We start from the raw sequence: 20577 nt of genomic DNA, 5'->3' as shown, positions 1-20577 counted from the left end.
TTATATTTTAATAGAAATTTCATTGAACTAAAACTTTACTTATTGTTGATCTGATTATTATCAATGGGGGTTCTTTTCTTTCTTTTATAATATAAGGTGGCAAACAAGCAAGCGGCTACCTTAATCCACCGAAATGGAAAGTGACCACTGCCCATAGACACCCGCAATTGCAGAGTTATAGAAATAGAGAAAACAGCAAAGGGCAAAGTAAAGTATTTTTTTTCCTACAAATAACTTCAACTGATCGGTTCTTGAGGTTATTTATAATTGGGTACCATATTTTTAAACTATAGTTAACAGTAATCTCATGAAATTGAAGATATTAAAAGTTTGTATGAAAAGACTTAAAATCAATTACTTTTTACATATATATTTGTCACAATATAGTTGTATGATCATTTATATGTATGGAGTAGGGACCAACTCGAATCAGTATTGTATAAATTAAGTTTGGATTTGAATTCTCATGTTGATATTTATTGTTGATTTAATATAATAAACAATCTATTTGAAATAAATGCTTTTACTATTATTCCAAATACAGGGTATTACATTTACTGTACATTACACTATTTCCCGTGACTCCTGATAATTTTGTAATTTTCACATGAATATGTGGAACCAAAAAATGTATTAAGTAGTCCATGTTTACTTCCAGACTATATTTTACATCTGTGCTTTTCAACTAGATCTGTTCAGCGTTAAACTAATAAAACAAAAAAAAAATAATAATATACTATAAATAATAAATAAAAAACACAAGATGCAGTACAAAATATTTAATGCAGTGATACCAATTTATAAATAAGATTAAAATACTTATTTACTTATGTTACATATCAAAATAAAAAACATGTTAAGGAAACAGTTTTTAAAAGGTTTTTGACAGCATATTGATTTTAAAACCGACATCATATCAAACAATACAATTTGGTACAAAATCTACTTCAGATTATTCAAGATAATTTGGCAAAAATTTATATTAAAGACCTAAGATTTCTTAAGCACTTGTAACATTTCAAAATTTTGTAAATATTGTTCATATTTAATATTCATTACTTTACATCCTTACATTAATTAAATTTATTTTAAAATTCCCTTTTTTTAAGAATATACATACTTTTTTAATATACACTAAAAAAAAATCCTATCATAAAATTGATAATTTTGACATCAAAGTGAATGCAACTGCATACTGTCTGCACAATTTATTTATTTTTTAAATACAGTGCCAAAACCGATTACAGTATAAACAAAAACATTTCACATGTTTAGTTATGAGAGTTTACTTAATCAATTAGAATTATTTATCTTATAAACAACACTAAACTATCAAGGTACAATCCAACTTAGAAAACTATGTAATATATTCTAAAACTACAGTATTTTTGTTAAAGGGTCACAATTAAAAAAATACTTAAGAACTAATTAAACTATGATAAACAGACAATGTTCACATTCAATATATTAATCACAATTTTACTATTATAAAGAAATATTTGTATTTTTGACCAACTTCCCAAAAGAAAGATGTACTCAATTTATCTGTATTTTTTTTTTTTTGTATATAATTAAATCACTCAAAAACTACTCGGCAGATTTCAAAGATTCTTTCCCCAATAAAAATATTTTGTAACTGAGTAACATATGTGATTTTTATTATTTTTTATTTCATACAGACAAAGTCATATGCAACAGCTAGACCTTTATAAAACAGTATCACTAAACATTTTTCTTAATTCTTTCCCAACATAGCTTTTGTTTTCAAATACTTAGTTAAGCCATACAAAAAAGTATGGGTTTCTTTGATAATGCTAATGTTGTATATTGTCTTTTTATACAAAGAAATGAGTCATAACTCTTATTTTACAGTAAATGCTAAACTTAACCATGAATTTCAATTGTTTATATATAAAATAATATTATTATGTCTGGTATTCCAAAGTATATCAAATGTGAACATATGTACATATATAAAACTCACCATTAAGAAGCCAGTCACCAAAAAACATAATACTCACTGAATTGGGTATTCAATTATCTGTCAGTAGTTAATATTCAATGTGAACATTGCCTTACTATTCACAAACATTTCATGACATCTCCATTTCCATAGGGGATATATCAGTAACAAGCACACCTGGTCTTTTCTTCTCTTCTTCATGCGGTTTCTCCTCTACTTCTTTTATCTTCTCCAAAATATTATCCCGAGGTTTCCACACAACTAGTGACATATGTGGCTTTTCTAGTCTGTAAAAAGAACAGGAGATTTAAAAGTAAACTAACAGTATGCCAGTAACAAGTTGACAGAATGTCAAATAAAAAAATTAGAATAATCTTTTTTTTTATTTATTTCCATAAAAGCTGTTGTGTGACTTCATCCACATGGAATTAAAAATTTGTGTGCAACAATTTTTGAAATTGGTTCTCTTTTACTATATTAGTATAGAAGTATAGATATAGATGGGTAAATGTATAAAATCAATATAAAATGGGCAAAATTATTAAATACCTTTCTATTAGAGTAGCGGGTAACAAAGGTTCTTCTTGTAATTTTTTAAGCTCTTCGGAAAGAACTATTTTGTGACCTTTCAGTTTTTCACTGAGAGACATTGCAGTATCCATGCCAAGATCCATATTTTCATCTGATGGTGCTGCCAGAGAATGGGCTGTGTAGTCTGAAGATATGTGAAGACCATTCAAATGTGCTGCCATTTTCTCTTCTGTTATTAACTGTTTTGCTGGACTAAAATAGAAGAGAATTATTTTTATAGCTCAAATATTAAAATTATTTATCACTCTAACACAATGTTGTCAATTATAACAATACAAGATTACTTACATGACAGGTTCGACATCCAAACTTTTTCTTTTAGAGTGCAAAATTGTGTGTGAAGGCTTAGAATCTATTGACGGTTGTCCAGTGAACTGAACTAATTGAGGAGGCGAAGATAAACCCCAAGAAACGCCTTGTATATTCCATGGAGCACCAGATGGTATCGGCATGGAATGCGGCTCTTGGCTGGTCCCTGGACGATCAAAAGGAAGGCCGGAAGACAGGGCTTGCTGGGCAAACATTTGTTTAGATAGTTCATCTGATTGTCCGTATTGATACGGGGGATATCGGTATATATCCATTGTATCCACAAGTTGATGAACAGATTTTAATAATCAGTCACTAAAACTCTAAAAATTCTCAAACAATAACAAATTACAAAATAACAATGACACCAATTGACACTTCAAATATGGAATACAGAAAAGTAAAAGTCCCAGATACTGAATGTCATTAGAATCAACGCGAATTTTCTGGAAATAACATATTTCAGTCGGAACGTAAGGTATTGAAAGTATTTATTCAGTCTAACTTATTTGTTAAAAAAGATGACGATTTGTTAGATAATATTTACTATGAAATTAAATAACATTTATTAAATTTTTTTGCAAAAACTGCAAGAGCACTCTTTGATGGGCTTGCCACTTTGTTTCGAAAACCGTTTTATTTTATCTTTGGCGACAACTGTCAATCAAAATATTTTATAAAATTCTGTGCATAAAAAACAACATTGATTATTTCGCCAACCTTTCACTTTTATCAAATTGCGTTTTCTCTAAAACTTTTGGGAAGGTGTAATTTGGACTACAGTAAATGTGATAGAAAAATTATAGTCCATTGGTCTCGGAAATGGATTGCTAAATCAATAAAATGGGATTGGATTTCGATGTTTTGGAATTTTGTAAGAAGTTGCGGCAAAACAGGCCACCGCCCTACCAATGTCCACTTGAAAAGTGTGATAAAGTTTATAAAAGTCTATGCGGATTGCAATACCACCTTGTTAATTACGACCATGATAATCCCACACCGGCAACTCCCACCGTAGTTCGTAATATATGTCGGAAGAAAGGTAGGACCCGAGCTGCGGTTCCAACTGGAGATATTGCTCTTCAGAGCCCACCAAAAGAGGCTTTAACTTTTGCTGAAGCTCAGAAAGTAGTACAGTTTGAAATTGACGGGAAAATAAGTCGTATACCGATTGATCAACCTTTGCCAATTATATCATTAGAGGAATGGGAAAAGAAGAATGCGGAGCTAGAAAAGCCACTTCCAGTCGTAGAACCACCTCCTGAACCTCAAGTTAAACTACCTGAAGCTACTTTTCGGGTAATTTTTTTATTAATTTATTTGCATATTAAATCATTTTGCAGTCAACAAAAAAGGTTTTATGTGTCAATTGCAGTTAATACCAGATTACAATGAGAGAGTATGTGATGCTCAACCCAGACCAAATGCATACATTCGCTTCATTGAGAAATCGGCTGAAGAATTGGATGGAGAAGTGGAATATGATGTGGATGAAGAGGATACAGCTTGGCTGGCTCTTATCAACAAGAGCAGAGCTAAACAAGGACTCCCACCGGTTTCTGTTGATACATTAGAACTGCTTATGGATAGACTTGAAAAGGAATCTTACTTTCAGGTACGTTTACTTCAGGCCAAAATTTAGACCTTGTATTGACAAATAAAAATAATAAAAATGTTAAACTGGGACTCTTAATTTGGTTGTAAATTTTTAACATAACAGTAATGTTAAGTGCTGATAGATGTGTCAGTTTGAAAACACCTGAATGATACTGCAGTACAAATTTATCTGAAACTCGACTGCAGTTATGACATAGCAGATCAGACTTGCCTGACTCTGCTGCCAAAGTTAATAAAAACTGGCATGAACTGACATTTAATATGAAACTTGTATTTGTTCTAGAGAAAAATTGGACAGCCATAATTATGTAGTGCTAAAGAATCGTCTATTAGAAGCATTTAGTTCATTTCCGTGTTTGCATACTAAAAGAATTACATTTTTGTTATATTAGCTTATTTTGTTATTTATTATATTAGCTTATTTTTTCTTAAATCATCAGGCTACACAAAGCGGCCAGCAGACCGCAGCCACAGTGGATGAGGATGCGGTGTGCTGCATCTGTATGGATGGGGAGTGTCAGAACACTAATGTTATACTGTTCTGTGATATGTGTAACCTTGCTGTACATCAAGATTGCTATGGGGTAAAATTTGTATTATTCTACTAGCTTTCACCTACAACTCCATGCAAGTGGAATTTAAAAAAAAAAACAAAATTAAGTAGCTTAACTGTTCTTCTAGACTATCTTCGACATCTGTGTGAAATGGTATCAAAATACATTTAGCCGTTCAGGCTACAAACTTACATCCATTTAAACTTTCGCATTTATAATATTAGTAACATTGATGAGTAACAAAATTGATGTCTGTCAAATATTCTGGCAGCTTCTAGAACGATTTTGAATATTCGATGGACATCAAATAACGGATAGTCTAAGATTATAAATGTGAAAGATGGATAGATTAGTTACTATGTAATACCGGAATGGCTAAACTGTGCCGTTCATGGAGTTTAAAAGTGGTCTTATCATTTAACACACATATTTAAATGTATTCTGTTCGTGACTTTAAGTTTTCTATGGTTGTAGATTCAATTGTGTTTCACTATAGATGTTTATTGAGGTAATTATTATTTTATTTATATTTACAGGTACCATACATACCGGAGGGGCAGTGGTTGTGCAGAAGATGTCTGCAGTCTCCATCCCGGCTAGTTAACTGTGTATTATGTCCCAATACTGGAGGTGAATATTAAATGTATTAATATTTAGATGTAAGATTTTTTAGTCACCAACTTAATTAAACAAGTAAATGTATTGTTGATTGAGTTTTTTTTAATTAACTTTTTTTTTTCAGGTGCATTCAAACAAACAGATCAAGGCACGTGGGCGCATGTTGTATGCGCTCTTTGGATACCTGAAGTGCGATTTGCTAATACCGTGTTTTTAGAACCAATCGGTAAGCAATCAAAGTTTTAGTGATACTTGCGACTAAGTCCACTAGGAATTTTTTTAAAAGTAACATATATAGACTTTTGTTACTCAGAGATATGTACCTATTTATTGGTAAAAATATTTATAAAATTGGCCCATTCTTTTTTGAGTACAGACAACAGAAAAATGCAAAAAATACAAATCTTTCTTCTGTATAATATAAGTATAGATAAATGGTGAACTAGTATAGGTCATATCAATGTGTGGGCGTCACAGCCATATTATGCTTTAATAAAATATAGTCTTCTTTACCTCTCATAACCTCCTCCAATCTGAACACTAATAACCTTACCAATATGGCTGTCGTGTCGTCGAGTTGATGCAACACTCTTATTTTTGACATCCGACTACCATCCGATTATTAACATAACAAGCAGAATTACATTTTAAAATCATGATATAAATGTTCAAGTAATGTTTTGGATTACAATTACCACGCTCATATCGTTATTTCAAACTATGACCAAGGGTATTGATTTATCGTACAGACTAAATAACCTTCAAGAATACGTATTCTGTATTATTATCAATATAGTTAAAAAGCTAACAAATGTATTTGGCTGCTCGTGGTTGCTTCCTGTGCTCCTCGCTAAGATATTTTTAAAATCTAGAAACTAATTGATATGTTTACTAGCTTTCGCCCGCGACTCCCTCCGCGTGGGATTAAAAAACCAAAAGTGTAGCCTTTGTGTTTTTCCATACTACCTTCTACATCTGTGTCAAATTTTATCGGGATTGGTTCAGCCGTTTAATCTACAAACTCTAACAAACGTCCATTCTTCTAAACTTTCGCATTTATAATATTAGTAAGATAATTGTTTGTAGTTAATTTAGTTATTAATCAATTGATTACAGATTCAATAGAGATGATCCCCGCGGCGCGGTGGAAGTTGCAGTGCATGGTGTGCAAGCAGCGCGGCGCCGGCGCCTGCATACAGTGCCACAAGAGCAACTGCTACTCCGCCTTCCACGTCACCTGCGCGCAGCAGGCTGGGTGAGACGTTACACGTTACACTGGTGTTACACAATATATTAATGTTACATGTTACATTGATGTTACACGTTACACTGATGTTACACGGTATATTAATGTTACATGTTACGGTTTATAATGTACGTTACAGTAATGTTACAAGTTACATTGATGTTACCTGTTACACTGATCTTACACGTTACTCGGATATTTCATGTTACAGCAATTTTACATGTTACATTGCTGTTACAAGTTACAGTAGTGTTACATGTTACAATGATTTTACCTGTAACATTGATGCTACATAATACACATATGTTACACGTTACAATAATGATACTGAGAAATACATATGTTATATATGAAATACAATCAAACACTTATTTCAGTTGACAGCTCGTTTATTAATGACGGTTGCTCACACAACCTGTGTGGACATCACAGTTACACTACACACTTATGATGCACGTTAAACTGATGTTACACGTTACAACAATTTCATACGTAATTTTACATTCCATGTCAGTCTTTACCGGATCTCCCCTTGTTTTACATGTGTCACGATAGAGATTGTTACCAGCGCAGGAACTCTTGGGAACTTCCAAGCCGACGAGATATTTGAATTTGATGTTTGATTTGAATACGTGAATATACTTGTTAATTACTACGTTTTTTCAATATTGTGAATTGCGTATGTTACATTTACGTATGTTACTATTACATCGGTGTAACAGTGTACACTACTCAATGTAACACGAGCTGTGACCCGCGACTTCGTCTGCGCGGAGTTACAAAAACAGTAGTAGTGTTTTTCTAGAAGTTCTTTTTTTTCTATCGATCGATCCAAACTGTTATATTAGTGGGATAATGCATGTAATTTGTTGCGTAGGTTGTACATGAAGATGGAGGCGGCGGGCAGCGGGCGGGACCCCAGCCAGCCCGTGCAGGTCGCCAAGATGGCGTACTGCGACGCGCACACGCCGCAGCACATTCTGCAGGTAAGAACTGCATCTATTGTCATTTAAACCATTATACTAGCTTACGCTCGCTAATCCGTCCGCTGGCTATAAAAAAAAAGTACTTCCAATACTACTACTATCATCCTCTATGTCAAATTTCAACGAGATCCATTCAGCAAAACTTCCAAATAGCCTAAACAAGCTACAGATACTAACAAATATCAATTCATCAAAACTTTCGCATTCATAATATTAGTAAGATTAAATGAATGAATTCTTTATCCTTTGTCTGTTTGCAGGAAAGACGTGCCCAAGATTCTGAAGGTGATTCAAAGTCGACAGATCTGTCTGCCATTAGACAGAAAGGAAGGGATAAAATTAAACAGGTTCGCAGCTAAGGCAATTAAAAAATTCAGTATCATTTTTTACACGAAAAATTCATTCTGACACTAATCGTATGGGCAGTAATCCTAGAGCCACTAATCGTAAGGGGCACTACTCGCAGGGCCACTTACAGTAAGAGTTGCTACTCGTAGTGACTATAATCGTGAAGGCACTACTCATAGTGTTCCTATTCGTAAAGTCACTAATCTTAGGAACACTACTCGTAGTGTGTATATTTGTACGGACACTAATTGTAGAGCCACTAATCGTAAAAGACACTAATCATACCGGCACTGATTGTAAAGCCACTAATCGTGAAAAGCTACTAATCGCAAGAGGCAATAATTGTATTGTCACTAATATAATTAGGCACTATTCGTAGAGCCACTAATCGCAAGTGGCAATAATCGTATCGTCGCTAATATTAATAGGCACTATTCGTAGAGCCACTAATTACAAGAGACACTACTCGTAGAGACACTAATCATACGAGCACTGCTCCACTAAATGTAATAGGTGATAATCATAGTGGCACTAATCGTAGAGACACTAATCGTAAGAGATACTACTAGTAGTGACTAATCGTACGTAATTTAATAGTTTGGGCACTAATAGTACGAGCATTAAACGTAGAGCCACTGATCGTAAGGGGCATAAATTGTAGACACTAATCATACGGGCACTGCTCCACTAAATGTAAAAGGTAATAATCATAGTTGCACTAATCGTAGAGACACAACACTCATTTAATAGTTTGGGCACTAATAGTACAAGCATTACACGTGGAGACACTACTCGTCCAGGCACTACTAATAGTGGCTCTCTTCGTATCAGTAACTAGTTGTTCCCGTGCGGCTTCATCCGCATGGAAATATGAAAATGTTATTATGTTTACATTTGTCAAATTATTAATAGCAAATGTCAAAATTACATGACATGACAAACCTTAGCAATCTTGCTTTCTTGATGTTGGCAGCAACTTATGTTCTCTTTCCCACATTGGGGTTTTTATCAGAAATATTTACCCCCTAAGTTTAATGTCGTGAAAATATGTAGACTAAAGCGTGACGTAAGTGTAGGGCTTTTTATGAATAAAAGTATTTTTCAAAAATATGGTGTAATAGCATCTTAGGCAACAAAGTGTGTGTTTACGCTTTATTATAATAGTATAGATAGTGATAGGAGCAGTAGTGGACTGTAGGATAAAATAAAAACTTCTTCTCGGAGATACTGACGCCTTTATTGCTGCCAAGATACTGGACCTCAAATAAGTCAAATACTGTCTATTTATATTTCGCCGCGACCTCAATAACTGCTGCCTCGTGCCATGATTTTATTAGTTGTTGTTAAATCAAAGACACCGCGTCCTTCGCCGCGCGCTGCCAAAGAAACATCAAAGGACGCGACGACAGGGCGGCCGCGGTCATCCGAGGTTACACGTGCCGCGAGGTGCATTCAAGGGCGGCACGTGTAACAGCGAGTAGGCATAGCAATTGCGTCGCCAACAAGCAGTAAAGCGAGTGCGGTGTGTGCAGGCGCGGCGCGTGCTGGCGCGCGCGCGCAGCTGGGCGCCGGTGGTGCTGGTGCCGACGCTGCGTGCGGAGCGCGTGGCGGACGTGGCCGCGCTGCTGCGGGGCCCGGCGGCGGCGCGCGCCAGCCTCATGAAGCGCCTGCTGGCTTACTGGACTCTGAAGAGACACGCCAGGAACGGAGTGCCGTTGCTCAGGCGGCTGCAGAGCTTGGCTACTAATCATGGTACTTATAGTTTAATTCTATTTTCTTTGTCAATTTCTCTCTTAGAGTCACTAACATTGATATTGTCTTTTTTTTGTTTTCTCGATATTTTATCTGTTTTGCCTATGATTTTACGTTGTGAATGGGTTAAAGTTTCTATGTCTATTTTTGGATGGAGGGGGGCGGGACCCCCTAATCATCCCCCGTTTTTTTTATTTGTCTCGAGTACAGAATTCGTATAAATAATGTTCCGGTCTTTACTATTGTGAAATATGTTATATCTATACTAATATTATAAAGAGAATTTGTATATTTGTATTTATTGAAATTTATAAAAATTACAAAGACGATTTTAAATTCTTTCACCACTAAGATATGTTATCTAAGTAACATATATTTTTCTAATACTTTTTAATTCCACGCGGACCAAGTCACGAACAGCTAGTTAATATTATATACGAAAGGTTTGTAATGTGAAGTGATTTAAAAAATGTTTTTTAATTTAAAAAGATATGTTAATAAAGTATTTATTTTAGGAACCCGCGGCATCCAGGACGGCACAGTCAATGTACGAGAACTGTGCAACCAACTTAAGTACTGGCAACGAATACGGCAGGATTTAGAGAGAGCTAGGTAAAAACTTTCTTTTAATGTATATTTTTAAAACATAATTTCCTAATTTTACTACATTTTGTGTTATGGACGTCACTAGCCAATAATAAAGGCTTGGGGAGGGTCAGATAATGTAAATTACTATTTGAATTACTTTTAACATCTATTTTACATTTTTCGAGTAGGCGAGATTGGACAAAAAATTTTCATAAAAGATATTGAATTTTGAATTTTTTATAAAATCGTAAGTGAATTGTGGTCATTACAATTACACGAGTCCGAAAAATTATCTATTTTGCCGACTCTTTATGATTTAGAATTTAGCTTATTTAATTCTAAATTTTTATTATAAAACTAGTTTTTTTTAAACTAGTTGTCCGCGACTTTGCCCATGCAATAATAAAATAAAAAGCAGCCTATAATATGCCTATGTCAGCTACCCTTAAGTGAAAGTCCGGTCGAAATCGGCCCAATCGTTTCGGAGACTACACGAAACAAAAGCGGCTTGCGGACCAGAAAAAAAAAATTAAATGCGATTTTCGTTATCGGCAACGCAAATTCATTATCTTCCCGAAATTTGGAATTTTTCTTTTGATATTACAAACAGACACTCCAATTTTATATATCGGAGTTCGGTCTTCCTCCCCGACATCTTTGATACCTGTCTTGGTTTCGTGGGCGTCATATAGGTGAAGTGTGAGCATAAAAACATCAGAGACACGGATTAACACGATATATTTCGGAATCTACACTTATCATATCGCAAAACAACAACACCGAAAGAGCAGCGGGTTCGTGGCACCGTTCTTACTTATACACTACTTTCCTAAATCGACTCACCACTTTGCCAACACGCACCACAAAATGTTACTACCCCCGTAATGACCACGCTCGAGATATTAAGAGCCAATCGGGGCGCTTGTTCTGTTCTTATTGGTTGTATGCAAGTTGACGTACTTATCGTTCTAAAAAGAACGAATTACAAATGATATCGAGCTTCTACTTTCGATAAAAGGAATTAAACAATATTTTATTTAACATAATTAAAACGTTAGGCAATAACGTTGTGTTATGCAGACGCAGTAGCAGTTTTGACAGTGGTAGTGCCCGCTTTAACATTTCAGCACGAATAGGCCGGCGCGCCCGGTGTTACCACGACCCCACAGAAGACAGGCATGAAATGGAAGCAATTCCGCGTTTCGTCTGATGACTGTGGTGCCGGAGGCCTAATTTAATTCCCTTTCTCTTTACCACCCTTTTCTTATAGGGAGAGGATGGGAACAGATTTGGCGGATTCAGCTAGCCGCTTGCTCGTTTGCCACCTTATGTTATATGATAAAAGCTTATAGCTTCCTGCGACGTATATATGTGTGTGTGTGTGCAGACTGCTGTGCGAGCTGGTGCGCAAGCGCGAGCGGCTGAAGGCGGAGCACACGCGCGTGTGGGAGCGCTGCGTGCTGCACCCGCGCTGCACAAGCTGCTGCGCCTGCTGCGCCAGCAGGACACCAGCGACGTCTTCACAGACCCCGTCGACCTCAACGAGGTCTACTTACACTTTATTTAATGTATCCGTGCTGCCACTAGCAGGCACAGTTTCCTCTGAAACTCCCGAATTTATATTTTAAACTACCTAAGCCCCGCTGTCCTTCGCCCGACCGCGCTGCCATCTACGTTAGTTTATCCAAGGTCAATAAATGTAAACTACAGTAGAACCTCGATAACTTAAACCTCGGTAACTTAAAAACCTCTATAACTTCAGAAACTGATGGGAAGGGATAACATGTTCCCTTCCCATCAGTTCCTGAAGTAATAGAGGTTTTTAAGTCATCAGAGCACAAAACCTCTACAACTTTAAACACGCAACTTCTCTAACTTAAATAAGTAATCTATGTATTGGCATAACCACTATAACATTTTTTTGTCAACAAGTCATTTTGTCTACCAATCCTTCTGAGGCATTCGAGTAAAAATAGGAACAAGGGTTCATACATATGTGCTAGTGTAGTAATAACTAGCTGTTCCCATGCGGCTTCATCCGCATGAAGTTATAAAAAAATAGTTTATTGTTTACATTTGACAAATCATCAAAAGCAAATATCAAAATAACATGACATGACAAACTTTGGCAATCTCGCTTCCTTGATGTTGGCAGCAACTTATGGTCTCTTTCTCACATTTCGGTGCTTATCCAAAATATTTACCCTTTAAGTTAAATGGCGTGAAAATATATAGCCTAAAGCGTGACGTAAGTGTAGGTCTTTTTATTAAAAAAAAGATTATTCAAAAATATGCTGTAATAGCTGACATCGTAGGCAACAAAGAAGTGTGTGTTTACGCTTTATTATAATAGTATAGATTCTTAATCTGTCTTTGTCGTCGTCACCACAAGGTGAACACTGTAACTTGTTAATATGTCCAAAGTCGCGGACAAAAGCTAGTGTAGTAATAGTGAATGAATGTGTCAGGTGCCGGACTACAGCTCGGTGGTGAAGCAGCCGATGGACCTGAGCACGATGGGCAAGAAGCTGGAGCGCGGCCTGTACGCCGACATCGACGACCTGGAGGCAGACTTCAACCTCATGATCGACAACTGCCTCGTCTACAACAACAAGGACACCGTCTTCTATAAGTATGGATACGTTTTTTAGCTGTTATTGTTTACTTAGCTTTAACATCTTTGCACGAATGGGTCGGCTCGCCCGGTGCAATATCACAACACAAGACAAACGTGAAGTGGAAGCAATTCCGCGTACAGTCTGATGAGTGTGGTACCGGAGGCCCAACTTAGTCCCTTTTCCTTCCCACCCTTTTTCTTTTACGAAAAGGATGGAAAGGGAACGTGGATTTGACATTGGAGGAGACGCATAGGAAGGGGAAATATCCTCTTATGTGCGTCTTCTCCGTCGATTAAGGGCAGGCAGCGGTCACTTCGCCATTTTGACGGATTCAGATGGCCGCTTGCTCGTTTGCCACCTTATGATATAAAAAAAGTTGTGTGGTTCCGTCCGGATGGAAAAAAAAGGATGGAGCCTATGTGATCTTTTATAGTATCCTCTACATCTATGCCAAATTTCACCCAAATCAACAGTTCAGATCTTGACTTAACAACAAATATCCATCCATTCACATCTTACCAATATTCTAAATGCGAAAGTCTAGATGGATGGTTGCATGGATGGATGTTTGTTAGCGTTTGTAGCCTAAACTGCTAAACGGATCTCGATGAAATTTGGCTTGAATGTAAAGGGTAGTCTGGACGAACACATAGGCTACTTATTTTGGTCTTTTCAAATTCTACGCGGGCGGAGTCGCGAGCGAAATCTAGTTTATAATATTAGTAAGATATGTACTATTGGTATCCAGGGCTGGTATAAAGATGCGGGAGCAATGCGCCCCCATATTCCGCGAGGCGCGACGCGATGTTCGCGAGGCGGGGCTGGCGGAGGTCGCGGGGAAGGGCCCCGCCGCCGACCCGGATGAGGCCACGCCCCGGGACACTCCCCCGCCCCCGCCCCGCGCCGCTTCCGCCCCGGATATTGCCCCCGTCCCCGCCTCCACCGCAGCGGCGCAGCGCAGCGCTCGCGCACGCAGCAGGGCCAAGAGATCTAGTAGTGAGAGTGAACATACTGCAGGTATCATGTCTCATGTCTCTTTCTCCCTCTCTTTCTCTCTCTTTCTTTCTCTCTCATACACGTTTACATATGTTTCTTAATAGCGAGAATGAGATGTAAAATCATTAGCTGTTCTAATGCAGAATCAATTTGAATAGTAACGTTTTTGTAATACCAGTATTTTATGTTTTCCTTTTGAACGTTTTTAATAAATCTAAAATAAATCAAGTAAAGTATTACTAAGACACGTAAAATTAACGTTAAACAGATTGATTATTGTATAATTTATTATAATATGTCTCAGATACGAGAAGCGAGCGCGCCGTGTCTGTGGCTAGAAGTGAACGACGCATGTCTACTCGGAGGCTGTCTGAAGATAACACGGTATTATATAATATAAACTTAGGGCCTGTCCCACATTAGAACGCGAGCGCCGCCAAGCAACTTCCGTGAGAACTTAGATCATTCTGAAAATAGGGATCGTTGCGAGAACATTTAACGATATAACCTTGGTAGATCGATGATATCCTGACTGAGGAGTATTGTGAATGTATTCCTAGCATCTGACTTTACCCATGGCCGCCCACATGTCGAGTAGTAGTAATTCTGATATCGTGGTAGCTCACGCCGACATATATGTGTGCAGCGCGAGGTGTCGCCGGCGCCGGGCAGCAAGGTGAACCGGAACTGGTGGCGGGGGCGCGGGCGGGGGCGTGGCCGCGGGCGCAGGGGGCGCGGCCGCCTCGCCCAGCCCCCGCACAGGCACGGACATGGTACTTATTTACATTATTTAAACAATCATTAAAATACGTTTATAGTGATCATAGTCGACATGGACAGCCCTCTCATCCAAAGAATTTAATAACCCACCATTTGTGAAAACTAACATGTCTAGTTTTCTTGTTTAGAAAAAAAAAAGTTTAAATTAATGAAAATTATAGACGGTAATCCTTGTAGACATAGTCGAGATTATCATCTGGCAACACCTAGAATGATGCTTTCCCGGCCAAATTCAACATTTTTATCGTGAAAAAACTAAAAATGTTGTAATATTACTCTTCTCTCCCTCCCTCCCTCCCTCTCTCTCTCTCTCTCTCTCTCTCTCTCTCTCTCTCTCTCCCCTCTTCCGCTGTATTGTTCATTTCTGAGGGTCACTTGACTAAATAACTGAAAAAAAAGTGAAATATACTGTCCGCCATACGTTTAACGTTTCTCTGCTTACCTAATTTCGAGCCGAATCGAATAATTTTTAATTCCATTACAGAAACTCCGACATCGGACTCCGAGACGCCAATTATCGCCAGAAAGAGCTCGGAACGTAAACTTGTCACTCCGGACAAATCTCCTGTCAAACAATCTGAACCAAGCCCCAGTAAGTATTAATAAAACCGATTTTGCTATGTTTTATTTGTAGATTCTTGATAATTTGCTAATATTTCCTTTAACCATTCCAACTAAGCTCTAGCCTTGTGCTAGAATATGGTTCACAATAGTCGAATGGATCGAACCCTCGACCACAAGATCGATAGTACGTCACCCAAACCCTTATGCTATTGGCGCTTAAAATAAAACATAACAAAGCCAAGTGGCTACCTGAATACGCTACAATGGCGAAAAATTCGCTGCAGTCTGCACAGTTCCGGTTTTAAAGCTATTAATGTCATTACATTGCCCCCTTTTTATTACACATTGGGGTGGGGGGGGGGGTAATAGAATAATGTGACATTATTACGCCCCTTCTTGTCTATCGCCCAAGGCGGTCACACCATAACCACGCCCTACCCTGACTGGTTCTGCATTAAAATTTTCTATATGCGTTTACCTGTTAACAGGGTAAGGGAAGTACCTTTTTTCCCCTTTTATTCTTTTGTTTTTACTACTTATGCATATTTACTTCCCCTTCCCATAATTTAAAGAATTTTTGTAATAATACTTCTTACTAATATTATAAATGCGTTAGGATGGATGGATGGATGTTTGTTACATTTTGTAACCTAATCTGCTGGACGCATCTCAATAAAATTCGGAGTATATGTAGAGGATAGTCTGGAAGAACACATAGGCTACTTTTGTTTTTTTTATTTCACGCGGACGGAGTCGCGGAACAAAGCTAGTGTATATTATGTTTGTCTATTTCAGGTCTGGGTATGTTGGGCAGTGGTCTAAGAAAGCCGACCTTAATGTTGACCCCATCTACTATCGCAGCGCCAAAGAGTTTCGGTTCTGATGGTGAGTTATTAAAAAACAACATCTTTTACTAACTACTAATGCTATTATAATAATTGTTATTTTTAAATATGCGAATATACAAAAACAACACATGTACAGTCGGGGAAATTGGCGGTGGTACAACTTAAAAGCTACAATCGTTTGAACATTTTAAAACAAGATGTTGAACAAAAATCAATACAAAGTACAATACAATAAAAGTATATGTGCGAAAAAAATCCGGTTAATGGCTATGGCTTGGATACATGGCTAGTTTCTTTTTTATTATTATACTTCCGTTTGCACTCACTGATAACTGTTTAGTTATTTGTAGAAAGAGACAGACTTTGTATCGCTGCAATGAATAAGTTAGTTTTTCTCGAAGTGGAACTCCTCGGATTTCCGTGACTACCAATAATCAAATAGAAATTCTTCATTTCGTACCCATTTGTATTTTGCTCGCCATAGTTGTATTGTAGCATCGGTGGCCTAGTGGTTTGAGCACTTGACTTGTAAACTACAGGTCTTGTGTTCGAATCCCGCTGTACCAATGTGATTTTCGAATTTTCATAGGTACATACTTTACCCGACGTTAATGCGGCGAAGGAAAACATCGTGATGGACATATCGTGAACAACATTCAAAGATATGTGTGAAGTCAACCAACTCATAGTTGGTTGACTTCACACATATCGTATTGGGCCAGTTATTGACTATTGCCTAGTCACTCTTACTTAGTGTAGACTTTGAGGCCCTCAGTGGGGACGTATATTGAGATGATGATGATGATGAATTGTATTAAATTCCAGCGTCCCTGCCGAGCATGTCTGCGAGCATGTCCGCGAGCATGTCTGCGAGCCTGGGCCGCAGCGAGAGCAGTCCGCGCAAGAAGGGCCGCGGCAGACCGCGCAAACATGACAAGGATAAAACCTCCGATTTGTTTAGGTAAGGAAATTATATCATTCTAAGTGTTCCTTAGTAACTTACACATATTTTTAATATTATTACACTTGTATCTTAAATATTTCTATAATACACGGAAATCCACAGTGTTCCACTTATAGAATAAATGCCATGTTCCTTGTAACAAGTCTGCCTCTTACAGATAACAAATTAAAAGTTGATTCCTATTTATTATATCGACGTTTCAGTACATACGAAACCTTCTGTAGCTTTTTAGAAACATCGCCAGATTCCCCGATTGTACTTTATTTGTACCGTTTATACCCGATTGTAATTGTATTAATTAAAATGTATCTAGGGGTGACCCTTGGAAATTGAGAACCTCGTTATTTTCCTTACAATTCTATTAAATTTAACATATTTTCCTTCTCATATCGTTTACTTTTACTCTAATCTATTTAAAAACATAAGTAACCTCCTTAACGACGTGATTGTGCAGGTCCGTGGGGGAGGAGGGCGTGGGCACGCCGGTGCCCGCCTCCTTCCTGCAGTACCGCGGCCCGCCCGGCGAGGTCGGCTCCGACAGCGATCTAGCGCTCTCCAGGTATAATACATATTTATATATAAACTAGTTTTCCCCCGCGACTTCGTCCGCGTGGAATTTAATATTAGTATGATAAATATTGATATAATTGCAGGTCTTCTAGCAGCAGCAGCGCGTGGTCGCAGTCCTGCTCCTCCTGCACGCACTACGACGACGACGACCGCTCCTGCTCATACTCCTCTAGCGATGGGTCTCTATACTTACACTTGTATACACTTACACTTGCATGCACTTGAATACAATTACACTTGCACTTGCATACATTCAATTATATTTGTACACTTACACTTGCATGCACTTGAATACAATTACACTTGCATTTGCATACACTTAATTATATTTGTACACTTACACTTGCATGCACTTGAATACAATTACACTTGCATTTACATACAGTTAATTATATTTGTACACTTATACTTGTATACACTTACACTTGCATGCACTTGAATACAATTACACTTGCATTTGCATACAGTTAATTATATTTGTACACTTACACTTGCATACACTTATGCGTGTATATGTACATCTAATAATTTATTTCAATTCAACAAATCATGTAAAAATAGAAAATTAAAAACATATTGAAATGCCTATAGAAGGTGATAAAAAGTTTGATTAGAAATATAATGATGTTCACGTGCAAAAATATGTAGATTGTATATTATTGGCAGGATAAATAAATGTAATATGTTTCTAGGTCCAGTTACAACGAAACCCTGGAGTCTGCGCTAGAGGGCAGCGGCGGCGAGCGGCGCAGGACCCCGCGCGCGCGCCCCGCCCCACACACCGCGCACAAGGTAACTCACACTGCGGCACGGGAACTTACAACTCCCGTTTATATATACTTATATGCGTCAATTTTAAGTGATCTTAATCATTTTCTTGAATATTTAATTAAACTAGACTCTTTTGCGTCATAAATTTATCGATTTGAGTTATCGATGTTTATAACCTCAAACCTCGGTAACATAAAACCACTATAACTTCAGAAAATAATATGTTCCCTTCCCATCAGAGCCAAAAACCTCTACATAGACCCTTGATAACTTAAAACCTCTATAACTTAAAATATTTTGAACTTCCCTTGGACTTTAACTTATCGAGGTTCTACTGTATTATAAATGTGAAAGGTAGAGTTTGTAGCTTTACCGCTAAACGAATATCTATGAAATTTAGCAAAGATATAAATGATAGGCATACTCGCTGTTGTTTATTTTAAATTCCACGCGGACGGAGACGCGGGCGAAAGCTGGGTTTAATAAAATAATATCTGTATAACAGAAGGACTTAATTAAAGGACTTGACCATTTATCAATGACATTTAGCCTTTAAGGAATCCATAAAACTGTACTAAAAGACTATTTAACTTAGGGTCGAGGCACGAGGTCGTCCACGTCGAAGACTCCAGTCAAAGCAACGCCATCGACCACACATTTAGAGCCATTACAACTTGTGTGGGCTAAATGCAGGTAAAATATCTTCAAATTTGTGTTTTTATTTCATATTGTTTCGATAGGGGTGTGCCAATATCGTTTAAATCTCTTATTCCGAATTTCGAATCATAACGGAGAATGATTTTTCGATTTATTTCGAGATTAATAAAGAAAATCACCGTAATTCGAAAAATATTCGAGTAAAATCGAATCTTATTTTTCGATTCAAAACGATTCTATAAGTTTGCAATATTCGCACATCCCTATTTTTTACTTATGATCGAAAATCGGGCCCACATATGACAAAATTTATCTACATATATCTTTACAGAGGCTACCCTTGGTATCCAGCATTAATAATAGACCCTAAAATACCGAAAGGGTTCATTTACAACGGTGTACCCTTGCCGGTCCCTCCACAGGACGTATTAAACCTAAAGAAAAACCACTCTCACGAACCAGTTCTATATTTAGTACTCTTCTTTGATGTGAAAAGAACTTGGCAATGGCTTCCTCCGAATAAACTTGAAGTCCTCGGAGTGGATAAAAGCTTAGATCAAGCTAAGTTAGTTGAATCAAGGAAACCGACTGAAAGGAAAGCGGTTAAAAAGGCGTATGGTGATGCAATGCAGTTCCGGAAGCAAGTTGACGGTGAAGATAAATGACAAAGGTTCAGATATCGATCCCGGAGACGAAAAGGATTCAGTTTTGGTAATTTCTCAACGATGAGGATTAGAACACCAGTGGGAAGTACAGATTCGAGCGACTAAAATAATTTAGAGGATTTTAGGCTTTGGTTTTTTATATTATTCTACCATTATAATAATACTAGCTGTTCCCATGTGGCTTTATCCGCATGAAATTATGAAAAAATTGTTTTATTGTTTACATTATCAATTACAAATGTCAATATAACATGACATAATGAACCTTGCTTCCTTGATGTTGGCAGCAACTTATGGCCTCTTTCCAACATTAAGGTTTTTATCCAAAATATTTACCCCCTAAGTATAATGGCGTTAAAATATGTAGCCTAAAGTGTGACGCAAGTGTAGCGCTTTTTATAAAAAAAAATATCCTGTTATTGCTGACATCTGCAACAAAGAAGTGTGTGTTTACGCTTTATTATAATAGTATAGATAAATAGGTAAGATACGAAATGAGAATATTAGAGGAAGTCTGAGAGTAGTCCCCAGTGGTAGAGAAGGTAAGGAGTAAAAGGTTAGCACGTTATGAG

The 20577-nt window shown here is 37.3% G+C and overlaps 2 protein-coding genes across 2 annotated transcripts; one reads left to right on the top strand and one right to left on the bottom strand.

The window, feature by feature from the left end:
• Window positions 1–1601: 1601 nt before the first annotated feature.
• On the bottom strand, window positions 1602–3245 carry LOC106108730. The gene is made up of 3 exons (XM_013289994.1): window positions 2843–3245; window positions 2513–2746; window positions 1602–2250 (listed from the first exon to the last, which is right to left on the bottom strand). The coding sequence occupies exons 1-3, from the start codon at window positions 3136–3138 to the stop codon at window positions 2094–2096; spliced, it is 687 nt and encodes a 228-aa protein (XP_013145448.1). The 5' UTR covers window positions 3139–3245; the 3' UTR covers window positions 1602–2093.
• Window positions 3246–3512: 267 nt separating this feature from the next.
• Window positions 3513–20180, top strand: LOC106108742 (protein lin-49). The gene is given in 24 exon segments (XM_013290005.1): window positions 3513–4162; window positions 4239–4478; window positions 4921–5064; window positions 5571–5664; window positions 5777–5878; window positions 6769–6907; window positions 7776–7884; window positions 8145–8231; window positions 9765–9984; window positions 10500–10596; window positions 11960–12042; window positions 12045–12118; window positions 13041–13204; window positions 13939–14207; window positions 14491–14570; window positions 14833–14959; window positions 15451–15558; window positions 16326–16415; window positions 17204–17339; window positions 17797–17901; window positions 17996–18091; window positions 18605–18704; window positions 19279–19376; window positions 19672–20180. Coding segments are annotated over 24 exon segments (3552 nt in total). The 5' UTR covers window positions 3513–3706; the 3' UTR covers window positions 20006–20180.
• Window positions 20181–20577: the final 397 nt, after the last annotated feature.

The sequence above is a fragment of the Papilio polytes genome, unplaced genomic scaffold (assembly GCF_000836215.1).
Source record: "Papilio polytes unplaced genomic scaffold, Ppol_1.0 DF824269.1, whole genome shotgun sequence".
Lineage (NCBI taxonomy): Eukaryota > Metazoa > Arthropoda > Insecta > Lepidoptera > Papilionidae > Papilio > Papilio polytes.
Note: the sequence above shows the minus strand (reverse complement) of the source record. Positions and strands in the feature narration are given on the sequence as shown.